Source organism: Bubalus kerabau, chromosome X (genome assembly GCF_029407905.1).
Source record: "Bubalus kerabau isolate K-KA32 ecotype Philippines breed swamp buffalo chromosome X, PCC_UOA_SB_1v2, whole genome shotgun sequence".
Classification (NCBI taxonomy): domain Eukaryota; kingdom Metazoa; phylum Chordata; class Mammalia; order Artiodactyla; family Bovidae; genus Bubalus; species Bubalus kerabau.
This window is the reverse complement of record NC_073647.1, coordinates 12,671,979-12,694,007: the sequence shown is the minus strand read 5'-3', so window position 1 is coordinate 12,694,007 and position 22,029 is coordinate 12,671,979. Positions and strand designations below refer to the sequence as shown.

General features: G+C 40.3%; 1 protein-coding gene across 1 annotated transcript in view; it reads left to right on the top strand.

Moving 5' to 3' along the window:
* Positions 1 to 22,029, top strand: part of TENM1 (teneurin transmembrane protein 1) — a 670,347-nt gene that overhangs the window by 476,140 nt on the left and 172,178 nt on the right. Inside the window, exon 16 of the mRNA XM_055565537.1 lies at positions 13,977 to 14,193. Within this exon, the coding sequence (XP_055421512.1) occupies positions 13,977 to 14,193 (217 nt within the window). The remainder of the gene's footprint in view (positions 1 to 13,976; positions 14,194 to 22,029) is intronic.

The window sequence follows — 22,029 nt, the reverse complement described above, 5'->3', positions numbered from 1 at the left end:
AGAATGGTTGGATATGCCTTATGATGAATATTTGCATACTTGTTTGTGCATGTAGGTGTGTGAGTTTTAATTAAATCAGAAAGTACCAATTGAACCTTTTGGGGAGAAAAATATGGTCCTTATTTTTTTTAATGTTAATTCTTAAGAAATCTTCAGTTTCCAAAAAAAGTTACAGTAACTTTCAAGCAGTTGCTTCAAGTAGCTGCTATCTCATTACTCCATATCATTGCTGATGCATAAAGAATGGCAGGATTGTTTTTTTTGCATTGCAATCAGCTTTGAATAGTCATTAATATTACTGCTACTTCCTGCAGCTCTGACTTTAGTTACACTCTGATTCAGTGCATTGTGACTCTTGGTAACTAATTGGGCTACATTGAATATGTGGGTGTCACAGGTCTCGGAGCTACCTTAGAACTCCTTAAACAGTAAAAACAGAACCAAGAACACTTGGATTTTTTTAATATGCAAGAAAAGAGAAAACTCTCTTTTGCATTTTATATATATAAACTAATTACCACAGAAATCACAAATCTATCAAATGTCTTAACCTCATGTATCCCTTTAGTCAACAAGCACCCAGCATGTGCACAATCTTGTGCTTGAAAGAGGAGACTTAACCTTATGGTAACCACATTTTTGTTGTTGTTGTTCAGTTACCCAGTCATGTCCAACTCTTTGCAACCCCATGGACTACAGCATGCCAGGCCTTCCTGTCCTTCACCATCTCCCAAAGTTTGCCCAAGTTCATGTCCATGGCATCGGTGATGCCATCCAGCCATCTCATTCTCTGATGCCCTCTTCTCCTCCTACCCTCAATCTTTCCCAGCATCAGGGACTTTTAAAATGAGTCAGCTATTTTCATTAGGTGACCAAAATACTTCACCTTCAGCATCAGTCCTTCCAATGAATATTCAGGGTTGATTTCCCTTAAGATTGACTGGTTTGATCTCCTTGCAGTCCAAGAGACTTTCAGGAGTCTTCTCCAGCACCACAGTTTGAAGGCATCAATTCTTTGTCGTTCTGCCTTCTTTATAGTCAAGCTCTCACTACCGTATATGACCACTTGACTGTACAGACCTTTGTCAATGGAGTAATGTCCTGCTTTTCAACACATTGTCTAGGTTTGTCATAGCTTTCCTGCCAAAAAGCAATCATCTCCTTATTTCATGGCTGTAGTCACCATCTGCAGTGATTTTCGAGCTCAAGAAGAAGAAATCTGTCACTGATTTCACCTTTTCCCCTTCTATTTGCTGTGAAGTAATGGGGCTAGATGCCATGATCTTAGTATTTTTAATATTTAGTTTTAAGCTGGTTCTTTCACTCTCCTCCTTCACCCTCATCAAGAGGCTCTTTAGTTCCTCTTTGCTTTCTGCCATTAGATTGGTATCATCTTCATATCTGAGATTGTAGATGTTTCTCCCACATATCTTGATTCCAACTTGTAATTTATCCAGCCCAGCATTTCTCATGATGTAGTCAGCATACAGGTTAAACAAACAAGGTGACCTCAAACAGCCCTGTCGTACTCCTTTCTCAATCTTGAACCAATCAGTTGTTCCATACAGGGTTCTAACTGTTGTTTCCTGACCAGCATATAGGTTTCTCAGGAGATAGGTAAGATGGTCTGGTATTCCCATCTCTTCAAGAGCTTTCCACAGTTTGTTATGATCCACACAGTCAAAGGTTTTAGCATAGTTGGTGAAACAGAGGTAGATGTTTTTCTAGAATTCCCTTGCTTTCTCTATGATCCTGTGAATGTTGGCAATTTGATCTTTGGCTCCTTTGCCTTTTCTAAACCCAGCTTAGACATCTGGAAGTTCTTGGTTTGCATAATGCTGAAGCCTAGCATGCAAGATTTTAAGCATGACCTTGCTAGCATGGGTGCTTAGTCACTCAGTCATGTCCAACTCCTTGTGACCCCATGGGCTATAGCCAGCCAGGCTCCTCCATCCATGGGAGTTCTCCAGGCAAGAGCACTGGAGTGGGTTGCCAGGCCCTCCTCTACTAGCATGGGAAATGAGTGCAATTGTTCAATGGTTTGACCATCCTTTAGTACTTACCCTTCTTGGGAATTGGGATAAGGATTGACCTTTTCCAGTCCTGTGGCCACTGTTGGGTCTTCCAGATTTGCTGACCTATTGAGTGTAACACCTTGATGGCATCATCCTTTATGGTTTTGAATACCTCTACCAGAATTCCATCTGAAGAACTATGTGTGCCTGAAGAACTATGGATGGAGGTCCGTAATATTGTACAAGGGGCAGTGAACAAAACTATCCCAAAGAAAAAGAAAAGCAAAAAGGCAAAGTGGTTATCCAAGGAGGCTTTACAAATAGATGAGGAAAGAAGAGAAGCAAAAAACAAGGGAGAAGGGGAAAGGTACATCCAACTAAACACAGAGTTCCAAAGAATAGCAAAGAGAGGCAAGATGGCCTTCTTTAATGAACAGTGCATAAAACTAGAGGAAAACAACAGAAGTGGAAAGACTAGAGATCTCCTCAGGAAAATTGAAGATATCAAGGGAATATTTTGCCCAAAGGTGGGCACAATAAAGGACAGAAATGGTAGAGACCTAGTAAATGCTGAAGAGATCAAGAAGAGATGGAAAGAATACGCTGAAGAAGTGTACAAAACAGATCTTAATGAACCGGATCACTACGATGGTGTGGTCAATCACGTAGAGCCAGACATTCTGGAGTGTGAAGTCAGGTGGGCCTTAGGAAGCACTGCTGTTAATAAAGCTAGTGTCCTGATTTAGGATTTGGAAAATGTAATCACCATATATTACAGGCTCATATGAATTGACATGAGAAAAGTTTAGACATTGTTTTAACTGAATCAGAATAGCTAAAACAAAGAATAGTGAGAACAAGCTAGAACTATCATACGTTAAAGAATAATTTTAAACTATGGTAATTAAAACAAAGTGATACTAATGTAAGAGTAGACAGACCAATACAACCAAATAAAAGCTCAGGAACACACCCCAGTACAAGTAGTTACTATCTGATAAAGCCAAACATCAGAAGTCAGTAGGAAAAGAAGCATTATGAAGTAAGTGGTGCTGAGTCAAATATGCAGATGACACCACCCTTATGGCAGAAAGTGAAGAAGAACTAGAGTCTCTTGATGAAACTGAAAGAGGAGACTGAAAAAGTTGGCTTAAAGCTCAACATTGAGAAAACGAAGATCATGGCATCCGGTCCCATCACTTCATGGGAAATAGATGGGGAAACAGTGGAAACAGTGTCAGACTTTATTTTTTTGGGCCCCAAAATCACTGCAGATGGTGACTGCAGCCATGAAATTAAAACACGCTTATTCCTTGGAAGGAAAGTTATGACCAACCTAGACAGCATATTAACAAGCAGAGACATTACTTTGCCAACAAAGATCTGTCTAGTCAAGGCTATGGTTTTTCTAGTAGTCATGTATGGATGTGAGAGTTGAATAAAGAAAGCTGAATGCCAAAGAATTGATGCTTTTGAACTGTGGTGTTGGAGAAGACTCTTGAGAGTCCCTTGGACTGCAAGGAGATCCAACCAGTCCATCCTAAAGGAAATAAGTCCTGAATATTCATTGGAAGGACTGATGTTGAAGCTGAAACTCCAATACTTTGGCCCCCTGATGCAAAGAGCTGACTCATTTGAAAAGACCCTGATGCTAGGAAAGATTGACGGTGGGAGGAGAAGGGGACGACAGAAGATGAGATGGTTGGATGGCATCACCGACTCAATGGACATGGGTTTGAGTAAACTCCAGGAGTTGGTGATGGACAGGGAGGCCTGGCATGTTGCAGTTCATGGGGTCTCAAAGAGTCGGACATGACTGAGCAACTGAACTGAATTGATACAACTATTAAGAAAAAAAACTTAGGTTTTCAATTTATGCCATATTCCAAAAGAATAAAATATGTAGAAATACTCAAGCTGATTAATGAGTTGAAAGTAAAAGAAAACTCAAACACAATTAGAAGAAAGTATAGGTGATAGATCTCAAGATTGGAAAGGACTTCTTAAACATAAAAGCTAGGAAAGAAACCACAATAGGAAAAGAATGATAAATTGGACTTCGTAAAAATTTCAAACTTCTTTGTACTCTTTGGCTGAGTTTGTAGATCACTCATCATCTATTTGGAGATCTCAAAACCTGCATTGTCTGATATGGTAGCCACTAGCCACATGTGACTATTTAAAAATAATTGAAATAACCTTAAAAAATCTCATTTCTCAGCTGCACTAGCCACATCTCAATTGCTCAGTAGTCACACAAGGCTAGTGACTACTGTGTTAGGGCATATCTGCTGCTGCTGCTGCTGCTGCTAAGTCGCTTCAGTCGTGTCCGACTCTGTGCGACCCCATAGACGGCAGCCCACCAGGCTCCCCCGTCCCTGGGATTCTCCAGGCAAGAACACTGGAGTGGGTTGCCATTTCCTCCTCCAATGCGTGAAAGTGAAAAGTGAAAGTGAAGTCGCTCAGTCATGTCCGACTTGTAGTGACCCCATGGACTGCAGCCCACCAGGCTCCTCCGTCCATGGGATTTTCCAGGCAAGAGTACTGGCATATCTAGAGCATTCCTATCTATGGCGAAAGTTCTATTGGATAGTGCTGATCCAAATGTTTGATTCAAATATTTACCTTTCAGCCCAACATTTCAAATTGGGTACCCAGTTTTCCATTCATTCATCACTGCCTTGTGCCAAGTATTGTGCTTGACACTAAGGAGAAAAAGACAAATGACTTTCTGCCTTCACAAGTTTATGGTTTACATATTAAACAAGAAACCACACAATTAAGTATATATTTACAATTGTGAAGAGTGCCATAAAATTTTTAGAGTGCTATAAACATGTATAGCAGAACCTAACCAGGTCTATGTGGCAAGGGAGGCCTGACATGAGTCAGAAGAAGAATGTTCCAGGCCAAGGAAACAGGATGTACAAATGCCCTGAGGTGAAACTGTACTAGACTCTTCTAGAAAGTGAAAGATAAGTTATTGTGGCTGGAATACAGTGAGTCAAGGAGAGATTGGTAGAAGGTGAGACTATAAAGGTAGGCACTGGCAGATTATAGAGAACATTGTAAATTTTTAAAATTATCAGCTATCAAAGATTATTTTATTCACTCAAGTTATAAAGGAAGGAAGGTGAATTTTTATACTGTGGAAAGATTGTCACAGAGGTTAAAAAGATGCATAATAGGAGTGTTTAATCAAAACAGCCTTTTTCCCTCTTATCTTTTAAGTATTTGTCACCTGTTTGTCAAAGTTTTTCTTATATAAACTCTTCCAGTGGGCTATATTCATATTCATTGGTAAAATCAATAAGGTAATTGCCTAAAAGAGAATGATCTTCCAGGAATCATTCTTCATAACAAGTCACCATTCATTAAGGACAATAGCTATTTGCAAGCCAGTTTAATGATGTAGTGTTTCTAGATCTAGAAATCAGCACCATGGGTGAATTATGAACACATATAAGCTCATGGATCAATAAGCCTCATGTTTTGAATGTCAGCAGCATCCTGCAGTGTTTAATAAATAGGAAAATGAAATAGAAGGAGCAGTGAATTGATAACATTTGCTCTGTTTAAGGGCCCCTCCATTTACTTTTAAGCTTTGGCTGAGAAAAGAGGCTTGGCATTGGAAGCATATTATTTTTTATTCTGACCATACCCCCCTCATTTCCAAGGAACTCGTTTATTAGAAGATCATCTTAGTTATGAGAACCTAAACTGCCAAGTGACTCCAGATATAAGTGGAAGTTGGAACATCTAAACTCTATAACTCAGTTAACCATTCTATAACTGGATTTGTCACATCATCTATCAACTAAGGCTAATAATACTTGACATCTTCCTGCTTGTGGTGAGAATGAATAAGAATGTTTGAAGTAGGGCTTTCCTGGTGGCTCAGACAGCAAAGAATCTGCCTGCAGTGCAGGAGACTTGGGTTTAATCCCTGAGTTGGGAAGATCCCCTAGAGAAGAAATGGCTACCCACTCCAATATTCTTGCCTGGAGAATTCCACGGGCAGAGGAGCCTGGAGGGCTATAGTCCATGGGGTTGCAAAGAGTCGGACATGATGAGCAACTAACACTTTAACCTTTTTTCACTTTCAATATAAAGTGGGTAATAAAGGTGTGGTGTCAACGAAGAATCCATCTGTAACTTACATATTTTGATGCATTAATTGAACATTTATTAATTTCTAGGTACATTTATAAGTGTCCTATAAATAGGACTTTTAAGACATCCATTTATTCATCCAGCAAATATTTATTGAATGCTTACTTGGACTCAGGCACTGTTCTAGTCATTGAGGAAATAGCAACGAATAAAGAAGACTAAATCCTTGTTTCATGGATCTTATATTCTAGTTATGAGAGGCAAACAATAAACCCCCCAATTTTTTAAACAGTATGATAGAAGCTGTTAAGTGTTATGGAGAAATTTTTAAACAGGTTAAAACAAGATAGGAATGTGCAACAGAGGTGAACTTTTAAATACTGTGGTCAGAGGAAGCCTCACTGAGAAGGTGGCATTTGAGTAAAGAATTAAATGAAGTAAGGAGTGGGCCATATTAACATTGGAGAGAAGTTTCCAGGCATAGAAATAGTGGTGAAGGGGTTGTGGGATATGGTAATGGGAGGGAGGTGAGGTAAGAGAGATGGTGGAGAACCAGACTATGAGAAAGCAGGTCTTTGTCAGAACGCTGGCTTTTATTCTGAGCAATGTGGAAGCCATTGATGGCAGGTGGGGAGGATGTGAACATTAGTGGAATATAAACAATTTACTTTCCTGATGCAGAAAAGTTAATGTATAGGTTATAGCAATAACAATGATTTAGGCAGTTACAATGCAAATGCCCTTGAACCTCTCCCACTGTTTTTTTACTAATGCAGCAAAATACTAAGGTAAAAGTCAGCCTGAGTAAATGAAAAAAGATGAATTATAGACTATTTCCAAAGGAAATACAATCATATTACCTTTGATGCTTATAAGAGCAACAATGAAGCTACCAGGATTGCCTAGTAGAGGCCTTGCTTTAGTAAATATTTATGAATGATTCAAAATTAGTCCACTGTTTGTAGATTCCTAAATGTCTGAGAAGATTCTGTTCAACTGAATCATTGGAATGATCAGCCCTTCAATTTCCTTTTCATTATTAATTTGCTTGGCAGATCCTCTATTCTATACACACTGAAAAGGTTAAGCTTCAGTCCAGCCCCTGTCCAAATGATAACAAATTCTGAACTTGTGAAATTCAATGAATAAAGATTTACTGTAGCATTAGTGTCCATTTAGAGCCACATAGATTGCTACCTATCTGACAACCTAACGAAGCAGAGTTCACAAAATGAACAAGTTCTAATGAACTGAATATGCTACAGAGAAGTTAATTGCCCTCTGGTCAGTGATAAGGCAACTTGAAAAAAAGTGAGTCTGAACATTTTAAGCTGCCACTGCAGACCATTAACATCTACCCCTAGGACTCTGTCCCTGGACTCTTTGTTGTCTGTACAGACTAGAATTTGGTTAATGACCATAGCTAAGTAACATTTATTGAGAGTGCTAGCTACTAAACCCTAAGCACTGTGCTAATATGATCATGATAGCATGTGATGATCCTCACAACAGCCCTCTACTCATCCCATCTAACAGATGAGGAAACAGAATCCAGGAGTTGCACTGATTTGTAAATGGCAAAGTCAAGGTTAGACCAAAGTTGTCTGATTCTTTCACCTTAACCACTTCATGTGTTCTAAATACTACATTAAGGGACTTCCCTGGTGGTCTAGCGTCTATGACTCTCTGCTCCCAATGCAGGGGGCCTGGGTTTGATCTGGAAAATCCCATGGGCGGAGGAGCCTGGAAGGCTGCAGTCCATGGGGTCGCTAAGAGTCGGACACGACTGAGCGACTTCACTTTCACTTTTCACTTTCATGCATTGGAGAAGGAAATGGCAACCCACTCCAGTGTTCTTGCCTGGAGAATCCCAGGGACGGGGGAGCCTGGTGGGCTGCCGTCTCTGGGGTCACACAGAGTCAGACACAACTGAAGCGACTTAGCAGCAGCAGCAGCAGCAGCAGCAGCAGGGAACTAGATCCCACAGGCCATAACTAAAAGATCCTGCATGTCTCAATGAAGACTGGAGATCCCATGTACCACAACCAGGACCTGGCACAGTCAACTAAATAAATATTTTTATTTATTTATTTTTTAAATAAATATTTTTAAAATAGCTAAATATTATATTAATCAGGCACTTGGAGGTCTTACACCGAGGTCAGTAGTACTAGTAATACTGCTTGGATGATAATGTCAGGCATGTTATTTGTAGTCAGAACACTGGGTATTAATATGGCTCCCAGATTTCTTCCAACCACATTTCGGCCTCCCCTCATTTATTTGTGAAATGGAGATGAGAATGTCTACCGAACAGGGTTGTCACAGGGATTTAGTTAAAATAATATACATGGGAGTACCTAGTGCCATACCTGACACGTATTAACTAAACTATGCTGTTGCGGCTGCTGTTTAGTCACTAAGTTGTGTCTGATTCTTTGTGACCCTGTGGACTGCAACCCTCCAGGTTCCCCTGTCCATGGGATTTCCCAGGGAAGAATACTGGAGTGGGTTGCCATTTCCTTCTCCAGGGGATCTTCCTGACCCAGGGATCTAACCCACGTTTCCTGCATTATAGGCAGATTCTTTACCACTGAGCTACCTGGAAGGCCATTAACTAATCTATGCATGCTTGCATGCATGTGTGCGTACTAAGTCACTTCAGTCATGTCCAACTCGTTGCAACCCTATGGACTGTAGCCCACTAGGCTCCTCTGTCCATGGGATTCTCCAGGCAAGAATACTAGAGTGGGTTGCCATGCCCTCCTCCAGGGGGCCTTCCCCACCCAGGGATAGAACCCCCTTCTCTAGTGTCTCCTGCATTGGCAGGCAAGTTTTTTACCACTGGTGCCACCTGAGAAGCCCCTTACTAATCTATACATGTTGCCAAATCCTTTTGGATAGCCTGCCATGAACTAGCTGTCCCTTTTCATCAAAGTGATAATATGGGTGCTGTCCCTAAGATGATATATATTTGTAAATTCATTTTAAGGATTAGGAAAATATGGGTTTTCCCTGTATCATTCATATTCCCTTATTCAATCCGGCTTTCAACCAAGGGCATGCATCTAATAGGTAAAAGTTAAATAGTGAAGAAATGTTCTGAAGAAATCAGTGTTCTTGATCTTCATGATCGCCAACTGAGCCAGCTGGAATGGCCCTTACCTGGCTGGCAAAGCTAGGATCAGTGAATGCTGTGTTTAGTCCTTTAAGACAATTTAACCTCCCCTTTTTTTTTGCCTGCTTTTATTTTTATTCCTTTAAAGGGAATAGGCCCCAAAAGTAAAATAAGTTAACATTTCATGTGTCCATATCTGACACCTTGAGCCTGGCTGTCAGGAGGGTGCCACAGCTTCCAGTTCAGAAAGATAAAAGATCCATTAATAGCCAAAGGAAGAAAAAAAGCAACCCACACACAAGCAGTGTGACTGTCATTTACACTTCTTTGTAACAGTCTAGACATACTGTATGGAGTGTTATCCAATGTGATAATTGGTAAGTAGATCTTTGCCCATGTACTGGGCTTACCTATGAATTATAATTCAAGGGTTGCATACCATTATTGGTTGGCTTGCCTGTAGCCTTTCTAGATTCAAGAGAAGTTGTACTATTCTCTCAGAAAACAGAGGTCTTAGAGGGTCAACCCCGTATAATAGACAATTATGGCATATGAAACATTAGCTTGGAATTTATAGCACATAATTCTATGAGAATGTGAGTCCAAATTTTCAATTGGCTCTGTGTTTAGTTTTAGACTCCAGTTTTGAAGATCATTTGGGCATTACTATTTATTTAAAATCCATTTCTTTTCAAAAATAAGTTAGAATTGTGTGGTAGACAGACTGAAACCTCTGAAAGCCCAATCTTATGACTGCTGCATTTGCTGCCAATTGAAAGATAAAGGTGACTGCCCATCTGAAAAAGCAGTTTTTCATTGTTTAGTATTTTATGCACAATTCCAGACATCGGAAAACGGTTTTTATCAGACTGATATTTTTGCCAGCTTTTCAGCACATCGGATGTTTCATTAGCAGAGTCAAGAGGGAAGGTGCTAAGAGGAGGCTATGAACAATGTCCTGGAGGGAGAAGTGGTTGTGGCATCTACAATCTAGAGAAAATCTGTTCATAAAATTTGCTGAATGAGGGGAGAAAGGGGACCAGAAGGGAACCTCTTAGTGAAACTAATCCACACTTAACAATTATTCATCAGTGAAAAAGAAACATATATACAGAAAAGCAAAAATCGGGGGCAAAAATACACTGAACTAACAGCGGAGGCCAGAAAGCAGCAAACTGCATTTTAAATCAAAGTAGTGTCTATGGTACAGGGAATTTGAAAGGACCTCATGTGGGGAAAAATATTTCCTGGGTGCCCTGGGGCTACTGCTCCAAATGCCTACTCCCTTGGTGTGCCTGGCTTCCATTGCCTCCAGCTGTGGTGCCTCCCCCTCCAGCTCAACAGGAGCAGTCTTGTCAGCACCTGCGAGCCAGCAAAAGAGCCACATGAAACCCGTGCCCGTGACTTTCATCATCAGCCTAAGGAGCCGTGATCCATCCGCACCTCCCTATTCCACGGCAAGCAAGAAGTTGAGCATCTTTATATTTATCCTTGTTAAGCATCGACACTAGAGCTACTTGTCTGCTTTAAGGACCTTGCAAGGACCTTAATTTTTTTTTCTGTATTGGATGTGGAATGAAGTGTCTATATGCTCAGTTAATCTCTCCAGCCCCTTCTCTTTGCAGTTAACTCTCTTGTAACACCTATTGCAGGTTTAACAAGTGTAAGAGTCAGCTGTTTTGTGTGCCTATTCCTCCTACTAAGCTCTGAGCTCCTAAAAACAGGAAAAAAGTTCGTTTGAGCTTTTTACTTTCCAGGCGCCTAACACAGTGCTGTGTACCTACAGTCAGCCCTTTGTATCCTCACATTCCGTACCTGTGGATCCAACTGACCACAGATCAAAAATATTTGGGAAAAAAAAAGAAGAATTCCAGAAAGTTCCTAAGAGCAAAACTTTAATTTGACGCACCCCTCATAACTATTTACATAGCATTTACATTATACTTATAACTGTGTACATGGTATTTACATTGTATTAGTTCCCTGGTCAGTAGTAAAGAATCCTTCTGCCAATGCAGTTCGATCCCTGGGTGGGAAGATTCCCTGGAGGAGGGCATGGCAACCCACTCCAGTATTCTTGCCTGGGAAATCCCATGGACATAGAAGCCTGGCAGGCTACAGTCCACAGGGTCACAAAAAGTTAGACAGGACTTAATCACTAAACAACAAAGGCATTATAAGTAATCTAGAGATGACAAAGTATGCAGGAGGATATGCATAGGTTATGTGCAAATACTATACCATTTTATATAAAGGAGTGAGTCCCCTCATGGCTCAGATGGTGACGAGTCTGCCTGCAATGCAAGAGACCGGGTTCGATCCCTGGGTCAGGAAGATCCCCTGGAGAAGGGAGTGGCAAGCTACTCCAGTATTCTTGCCTGGAGAATCCCGTAGACAGAGCAGCCTGGCAGGCTAGAGTCCATGGGGTCACAGAGTCAGACACAACTGAGCGGACTCACACTTTCACTTTTGAGTGTCTTCTGATTTGGGTATCCGTGGGGGTCCTGGGACCAATCACCCTCAGATACCAAGGAATGACTATATTCTCAAGTCTCCCTTCCACCTAGAACCCCTGTGTACCACATCATTCCTCTACCAAAGAATGAAGCTTTTATGTGATATATTTATTGGAACAACCCTGGATTCTGGAGTCTGGAATAAATGGTGAAGGCCTAGGAATGAAAGAGAGTCACTTATCACTAAATACAGGAAGTTACCTTAGTATATGCCTCAAATAATGCTGTTCGGGACAAGTAAGTTCTAGTCACTTCTACAGATTCTCAAAAAAAGTGGTTCTGAAAATTTAGTATGCTTCAGAATCACCCAGATTAAGTATGGCATAATCCTGGGCTCTGAGGAAATTCTGCTTTAATAGGTGGGACTGCAGAATATACAGGTTTAATAAATTCTCCAGTAATTGAGTCAAGCTCTCCAGGTAATTTTGTCACCATAAGGATACCAACTTCTATTGTGACAGTTAGGACTAGACAAGTATGTTGGGAGAATTTTTTAAAGTACAGACAAATTTAGGTTGGTAAGCCTTTGTTAATTGTATGTTCAGAAATATACATGATGTGATAAATTCAAAAAAATATAAGAAATAGTTATATTCCTGAAGGGAGGGTCTTGCTGAGGAAGAAGGAAACTTCAAAAGAGTGATATCTATTTTATCAGTTCAGTTCAGTCACTCAGTCATGGCCAACTCTTTGCTACCCCATGGACTGCAGCACGCCAGGCTTTCCTGTCCATCACCAACTCCCGGAGCTTGCTCAAACTCATGTCCATTGAGTCAGTGATGCCATCCAACCATCTCATCCTCTGTCATCCCCTTCTCCTCCTGCCTTCAATCTTTTCCAGCATCAGGGTCTTTTCATGAGTCAGTTCTTCGCATCAGGTGGCCAAAGTATTAGAGCTTCAGTTTCAACATCAATCCTTCCAAGGAATATTCAGGACTGATTTCTTTTAGGATTGACTGGTTTGATCTCCTTGCAGTCCAAGGGAGTCTCAAGAGTCTTATTCATGGCTGTACATGTGTTCCCCATCCTGCACCCCCCTCCCACCTCCCTCCCCGTGGCGGATTCATGTTGATGTATGGCAAAACCAACACAATATTATAAAGTAATTAGCCTCCAATTAAAATAAATAAATTTATATCTTAAAAAAAAAGAGTCTTCTTCAACACCACAGTTTAAAAGCATCAATTCTTCGGTGCTCAGCTTTCTTTATGGTCCAACTCGCACATCCATACATGACTACTGGAAAAAACCTAGCTTTGACTAGACGGACATTTGTTGGCAAAGTAATGTCTCTGCTTGTTAATATGCTGTCTAGGTTGGTCATAGCTTTTCTTCCTAGGAGCAAGCATCTTTTAATTTCATGGCTGCAGTCATCATCTGCAGTGATTTTGCAGCCCAAGAAAATAAAGTCTGTCAATGAATACTGGAATGGGGCCAGTTCCCTTCTCCAGGGGATCGTCCCAACCCAGGGATTGAACCCAGGTATCCCCGCATTGCAGGTGTATTTTTTACCATCTGAGCCACCAAGGAAACCCTATCTATTTTATACATCATATCAGTAGTGTATATGTATCAATCTCCCAAAACCTTCCACCCCTCTTCCCCTTTGATATCCATGTATGTTTTTCCCTACATCTGTATCTCAGTTCCTGCCCTGCAAATAGGATCATCTATACCATTTTTCTAGATTCTACATATATGCATTAGTATATGACATTTATTTTTCTCTTTCTGACTTTCTTCACTCTGTGTGACACTCTCTAAGTCCATCCATGTCTCTACAAATGACCCAGTTTCATTCCATTTTATTGGTAATATTCTGTTGTGTATATATACACCACATCTCCTTTGTCTATTCCTGTTGATGAACACTAGAAACTAAGACAACATGTAAAGCAAGCATACTCCAATAAAAATTAATTTTTTAAAAAGTGGTAACTAATAGAATACTCTCTTCAAATGCTAACCAATGTAGTACTGTAGGAGGACTCAGGAAGGAAAGATTTATGAACAAAATAGTTTGGATTTCACTGATGTGCCATGTAAACTCAGAGAGAGTGATAGATAAATCATGAGAAATATGTGAATTTAACAGATTCTAAACTCAAAACATGGACAGTTACCTTTGGCTATATTCTAGATTTTTCTCCATTTGTGCATATTTTATATTATGTTGTTTCTCCTGAAGCTAAATTTCAAATTTTTCTTTTTCAGATGGTTTGACTGACTGTGTGGACCCGGATTGTTGTCAACAAAGCAACTGTTATGTCAGTCCTCTCTGCCAGGGCTCACCAGATCCTCTTGACCTCATTCAGCAAAGCCAATCTCTCTTGTCTCAGCACACTTTAAGACTCTTCTATGATCGAATCAAATTCCTTATTGGCAAGGACAGTACTCATGTCATTCCTCCAGAGATCTCATTTGACAGCAGGTATATATGTATTTATTTTATTCCTTAATGAACAGTGCTCATGTTTTTCTTTAACTGTGAAAGAAACACACACATATATGCACAAAACTCACATGATGTATATTATTCATGGTGAAGTGTAAGCAAGGCTTTTAATGACAAAAACAAAAGTATAATTTACAAATTTATTGTTTATCTTCTGGATTGATCCCTTGAAAAATTATTGAATTTCAGAAACTAAATTTTAAGTTTTATTCTATGGGTGTAAAACGTTTCCAGATGAGAGAATTGGGTGCATTTGATATTCTAAAGTGAAATGCAAGACTTGCAAAAATCTGTCTTCTAGGGAAGCTCAAATGTGTGAATTGTCACTAAAGGCCTGAGACCAAAATCCAACCCATTAGATGAAATTTTTTTTAAATTAACTTACTTATTTGAAATGTAATAACATGAATTTGCTCATTGTCCTTCTCTGCTTCATCTTCAGCAATGATAGGTTTTAGCCATTAGCACTAGATATAAGTAAGTCAATATTTCTGATCGCTTAAAAAGGTCCTCTTTTGTTCATGCCACAGTTAAACATATTTAAATATTGTTGTTAAACAGTAAGGATGTTTATCTCTCAAAATAGAAAGTCCAGCAGTTGTGGGGTTCAGGGGTTGGCTCAGCTGAGGCTTCAGTACCATCATCAAGGCCCCAGGTCCTTTACATTTCTCTAATCTACCACCTTCAGCAGAAACTTCATTCTCAGGTTTGATAGAAAGATGGTTGTGGCAGCTGCAAGTTCAATTCAGATGCAATAAAGACCAGAGGATAAAAAAGAAATACCACTCCCAGCATGGAATATAGAGTCTTCCCTTCATTCTGTTTCTGATATTTCAGTAGCTTCTAGACTATTACAAACAGAAAGTTAAAAAAAAAAATATGGAAAGTATTTGTCCGGAACCACTTGTCTACATCCCACCCACACAGTCGCATCCTGGTCGGTATTATCAGTCCCTGAGAAAAGCTCAGTCAAGAGTTTATATTGATCTGAGTGACAATCTAAGAAAATTACAGTTCAGTCTTGACCCCTGCGCACAGTAGGAAAGGGATAAAAAACACGTGCATGGAAATTTAAAACAGTCAACATCCTTCTCCCAAATTGTATGCCAGAACTGTTATTGAAACTTAAACATTTCTCATTATGTTTCTTTTTCTTTCTTCTTGATCTGTTATTTTTTTGTTTTGTTTTTTAAATTTTGTATTATTTATTTGGCCGCCCTGGGTCTTTGTTGCTATGCACCAGCTTTCTCTGGCTGCGGCGAGCAGGGGCTGCTGTCTGTTGTCGTGCACAGGCTTCTCATTGCAGTCATTTCTTTTGTTGTGGGACGCAGGCTCTAGGTGCGTGGGTTTCAGGAGTTGTGGTGCGTGGGCTCCATAGTTGTGGCTCACGGGCCCTGGAGCATGTGGACTTTGATAGTTGTGGTGCACAGGCTTAGTTGCTTCTCATTACGATTATGTGCAGTTCTAACCTTTTAAATCTTTAAACAGAACCCCAAACTCAAATGCTGATGCACCACAAGAAAGTCCTTCTCTGCCAGGGATCTAGTCTAAGTTTGCCTTCTTCCAAGAGACTCAGTCATCTCCATTTTGAAGTATCCCCCAGTTCATTAACAAGTCTGGGGTGATTTCAAATGGCTGTAGTCAAAGTATTTATTTAGATAGTAGATGCTTCACTTTCACTTTTCACTTTCCTGCATTGGAGAAGGAAATGGCAACCCACTCCAGTGTTCTTGCCTGGAGAATCCCAGGGACGGGGGAGCCTGGTGGGCTGCCGTCTCTGGGGTCGCACAGAGTCGGACACGACTGAAGCGACTTAGCAGCAGCAGCAGCAGCTGCTGCTGCTTATTTATTGCACTCCAGAGGAACAAAGGAAACAAAAAAACCTTCATGCTTAAGGAAATTCAGTCGAAACAAAGAAAAGAAGGTAAATGAAATAACAACTTCCATGACATGGAGACACATATTTAACTGACTCACTGAACTCAAGTACAGGGAGAAAGTCAGGACCTGAGAGAGACAGGAGCCAAGTTATTGTGACCCAGAGGAGGTCATTTGAGCAATAAACTTAGAAAAGTGAAGAGAAATTCCAGCCCCTGTGGTTCGACTTCATGCTTCAGCAGTGTTTCCCAGCCAGTCACAGAGTGAGCAAACCTATTACTTGTGGTGCTTAATGCCCTTCTCCTCCTCCTGGCTTGACTGAGTTTTCCTTATTCTTTTGTAAAAGCCTCCAAGTTATCAAGTAGCTCTGAAAGTCGCATTTGAATTCAGAACTGCGGTCTCCTTCACCCAGTGGTCTCAGCTCTGACACACATCTCTAATCTGTCAGAAAAGGGAAATAGATGAGGACAAGCAATCTAACGGTATTTCCTCCAAAAAATCAACACGTAATACAGTGTTATTCAGAGTATCTCTGGATAAAATAAATCCAACTCTGATCATGTAGAGTATAAGTAATAATAGTTATAAGCTCTTACATCTCTATTGTACTTTTTAGTTTGTGCAGCTTTCAAACAAACATTATTTCATTGTATCCTCACGGTATCCCTGTGAAGTATGTATTGTCTTGGTGCATTTTATATATGAGGAAACTGAGGTCCAGAGAGATTAAATAATTGTCCAACATCACACAGCCAATAGCCTTGTTTTGTAGCAACTCTTTTTTTTTTAATTAGAGGATAATTGCTTTACAAATGTTGTATTGGTTTCTGCCATAGGACAACACAAATCAGCTGTAAGTATATATGTGTATATCACCTCCCTCTTGAGCTTCTCTCCTACCCACCCCCTATCCCACCCCTCTAGGCTATCATGGAGTGCAGGGCTGAGCTCCCTGTATTTTATAGTGGCTTCCCACTAGCTGTCTATTTTACACACGGTAGTGTATATATATATATATATATATATATATATATATATATATGTCAATGCTACTCTCTCAGTTCATCCCACATTCTCCTTCCCCTTGTGTCCACGAGTCCGTTCTCTACATCTGTGTGTCCATTCCTGCTCTGCAAATATGTTCATCAGTACCATTTTTCTAGATCCCATGTATATGCACTAATACATAGTGTTGGTTTTTCTCTTTCTGACTTACTTCACTCTGTATAACAGGCTCTAGGTTCATCCACCTCACTAGAACTGACTCAAATTCACTCCTTTTATGGCTGAGTAATATTCCATTGTATAAATGTACCACATCTTCTTTATCCATTCATCTGTCAGTGGACATCTAGGTTGCTTCCATGTCCTGACTATTGTAAATAGTGCTGCAATGAACATTGGGATACATGTGTCTTTTTCAGTTATGATTTTCTCATGGTATATGCCCAGCAGTGGGTCACATGGTAGTTTTATTCCTATGCAGTAACTCTTGTTTTCTTTCTGTTACACCACTGCTGCCTCATTTCAACTTGTTTTTAAATAAGCCATAGATAGATGGCTTATTTATAGACCTAATTTATAGATCTTATTTATAGATGTATTTATAGATCTAATTTATACAGGATGAATGACATCTGGAAACCAGGCAATATTGTAAAATCCACCTCATTTGAACACATTTCAATGATATTTCGCTGATATTATTTACAAAGTTGAAGCCAGTGTTAATGAACTTCTCGGTAGAACAACTGGTAAAATGGGCCTTTTGCTACATGTAAATTGTTATTAAGCACTTCTTTTGTGTCAGGTTTCATACTACGCTTTTACATGTGTTATTTAATCCTTACAAAAACCTGATATGTTAGGTACCATTGTGATCCCCACTTTTGGGGTAAGAAAACAATAACTGAGTTATCAAGTTGCTTGCCCAAGGTCACAATCAGTGAGTGTCAGAGCCAAGATCTGAACGCAAGCAGATTCATACTGAGAGCCAGACTTCTAAACCACTATGTTGAGCCACTCTGGCTCCTTAGAGAGCTGGGCTAAAGACTTTTGGTCCTCATACATATCTGACTGTGGGGTTGCTCTCCTCAGACAGATCTAGAACACAGGTACTGTAATCAGGGAATCCAATTTGCTCTCAGGTTTTTGCCACATAATTGAGTGATAGCTGGGGAGGCAGATGAAGAAATCATTGCTGAGGGGCTCATTTGCCTACTGGCAGACTGTGAGCCACACGGAGGACTTGCTGCTGAGTGTTACCACCATCGGAGGCCTGCGAGTTAAAGATGGTGGCATATAGGTGACTGACTGTTGCAAGGATGCATAAAGGCTAAATAGCTATTCATCCTTGAGCGTCCAAGTGAGACTAGCTTTCTTGTTGTGAGTTCTCTGCACTGGTATGTGAGAGCACGTGGAACGTGGACCTCATGTGCCCCTGATGGTGTGATGTCACTGGCAACATGCCATTTGCCCACAGTAGAGTCTCCCAGCAAGCCTGGCAGTTACCGTTTTTTCCTTAAATACATTTTACCCTGTAGCCTGAGTTTCTTTCTTTTTTTTCAACTGACTCCAAACATGACTACAAAGTAAATGACATATTCTGCACGCCCTGTATGACTTATTACTTTTTAATAATGTAAATAGGTGAACAGAAGCATTATTGATCTTCAGTGTCTAAGCATTTAATCACTATTAATAATGTAAAAGGTTTTTATAAATATGTAAAAACAAGAGTACATTAAACTAAACGACAGCAGTAATTTGCAAAGCCAGACATTTCACTCGCCATCACTAATGGAGAAGTGCATTTAAAAAACAAAATCCTACCGGGGTTAGTGCAACCGCTGACAGCAAGGTCTGGCCAAACTCATTTGTCTGTTTTGTAGCCACAAGAGGCTGATCCACACATCAATCCACGTCTAGTGTCTACATCAGGCCTTACTTACTATCAGCCCACAGCTGTATTTTGTTTGGCCCAACATTTAGAAACTAAGAGATCTAACATAAATATTGGAATGTCTTCAATTCATAGAAAATTGACAAAATTTGACATCTCTGGTATAGGTGTTCCAGAGTTGAGGGCCAGCCACCCCTCTGGAATGTCAATGGCATGCCTCTCTAGCTCACCAGTCACTGGTTCCCTTGCTCCTGGCTCAACTCCCACACTTTTAATGTCCTGCCTGACCCTCTTGGCATTTGAGTTTGTAACATCTGGACTACACAGCTTCTCTAGCTTTCCATGGAAAGACCTCAAGTGTTTTGGTTTTTTTACTTTCTGATCTGTTTCCCTGAGAGTCTGTAAAAATCCTATCTTAACTAAGAGGAAAAAAAATGACTGAGCATGAACTAGAAATCAGATTAATGGAAGGATATTTCCACCAATATTTCACTAAGGGGCCTGCGTGCACCTCATGAGTAAGTTGATAGACACTCTGCCTCACACCTTAGGCTAACAGACTCCCAGGTCCCACCATAGTGGAAACAAAACGTCCACTTTCTGTGAGAAAGATGTGGATGTTAAGAGGCACTTTACTATTATGCTCGTCACTTAGAGTAAGTTTTAAGAACAATTTGAAGATCTTAAAATTTACAGCGCTGCTGCTGGGTGTGGTTGTGGCAGTCTCATGCACCTGCTTCTTCTGGAATCCTTAGCCCAGTTGAAAAGCGCTAAGCATACTAGGGCTTCCCTGGTGGTTCAGGGGTAAAGAATCCGTCTGCAGTGCAGGAGACACGGGTTCAATCCCCAGGTCAGGAAACTCCCCTGGAGGAGGAAGTGGCAACCCTCTCTACTGTTGCCTGGAGAATCCCATGGACAGAAGAACCTGGTGGGCCACAGTCCATGGGGTCACAAAGGGTCAGACACGACTGAGCAACTAAACAAAAACAAAGCCCATGACAGTGGTGTTGCTGCTGCTGCTGCTAAGTCGCCTCAGTCGTGTCCGACTCTGTGCGACCCCATTGACGGCAGCCCACCAGGCTCCCCCATTCCTGGGATTCTCCAGGCAAGAACACAGGCTACAAAATGAAGAGGTTGAGCAGGGTGATAGGTTTCTTCTGGTTCTAACTTTCTGTGAAGTTGCTGTATTTTAAATTCTCATGCCACTCTGGGATGTGCAGTACAGAAGCTCTGAACCATCCTCACTGCTAAATCTGATTTCTGTGAGGACAAGGATCAAGTCTGATTTGTTCCCTTGTTTTGATTATCTATCACTGTATAGCAAACTCCTCTAAAATATAGTGGATTAAAATAATTGGTGATGATTAGATTTCTTGATGCTGTGGGTTAGAAAATAAGGCAGGGGAAAAAAGGAAAGGAAGGAAGGATAAGAAATTCTGACAGGGTGTGGCCAGGATGACTTGTCTTTTCTCCATGATATTTGGGCTTTCAGCTAATCTAACTCAGCTGGGAGCTAGAAGAGCTGGCTAGCCTCCAGGAATCCCTCTTCCTGCTTAAATCCTCTCCATTCAGGCTTCCTATGGGCATGGCAGCCAACCTTGAGTTTGAGCTCAGAACTCCAAGTTGGAGTATTCCAAGAGACAGGAACCAAAAGGTGCCAGTCTCTTAAGACCTGGATCCAAAATCATACCAATGTCACTTGTGTTATATACTATGTATTAAAGTAGTCACAGAGGTTGTTCAGATTCAAAGGGAGGGTCATAAATCCTACCTTTTACGGACAGAAGTATCAAAGAATGTATGACCATCTTTAATCTACCACACCACCATATCCCCAGATTCTAACACAGGATTTGGCAGAAAAGAGGTTAAAAAAAATGAGTGGATGAGTGAGTGACATAGATGCAGTGATATTGAAGTGCTCTTCTCATATTTACTAATGAAAAACTCATTTTGGTTGCCTAGAACACACAGATGATATTAGGACCTCAAATTAGTTAATTCCCAAATGTCGGAGCAGCCTAAAGGTAAGGTTACTGTTCTCCAAATAGCACAGGAACAAATTCATAAAAGATGAAGTGATTATATAACAGTAGCAAAGTAATTACTCTTGTTGTTTTTTTTTTTAACTTATGAGACATTCCACCACTGGCAGAGCCTGTCCATAATTGACATCGTTTATAACTTTGTGTAACCATCAATAATGCTCTCTGCCTTCAGTGGGCTTGATAATCAAAACTTAGAACCAAGAAAAAGTTAGAAAATAATGAGCAGTATCAGGGAGTCAGTAGGAAGACTGCTGTGAACTGGCTCACTTTGGTGTTCCAGCTCATGAGAAAACCCAAGACAAGCACCCCAAAACAACTGAGGTGCTGCAAATGCCTTGAGTATGGCCTTCTTGGATAACTCTTTATTTACCCAAGTCCTTCCCTTCCTTTATGACACTCCCCTCCATAATGAAATCTTGATGCACACACCTGATTATTCATGATACCAGGTAACAGCCATAATTACTTATCATAACTTATTTAATAAAATATGTTTTTCTGCACTTAGATGATTTGGGAACATATACCATGTAAAATCCTGTGAATGGCAAATGAGTTATTAAATCAAGACTGAGGTTAAGAGAAAGGCTGCAGGAAGATGATCATTGCTGCAGAAGTTGCTGATCTTGGATTAGACTAAAGACTTAAGAATAACCATAGTTGACAGATACAAATTATTGTTTTTGAAGTGTACATTTTACTCATACATTAATATTTCCAGAGTTACTGAGGATTTTAAATTTCTCTACAATATTTACCAAAGTCCTCTACTCTCCCTAATGTAATCTAATATCCTGCTATCAACTTATTTTTACAAAATGATGAAGATATGTGTTCACTCCTTTATTCAACAGATATTTCTTGAGTCATCCACTCTGTACCAGGAACTGTAGAGATGGGGGTAAACAAAAGAAACAGGGTCCACTTACTCACAGAATTCCCTTTACATTCCGGTGGGGGAAGCAGTCAAAATTTCATGTAAAT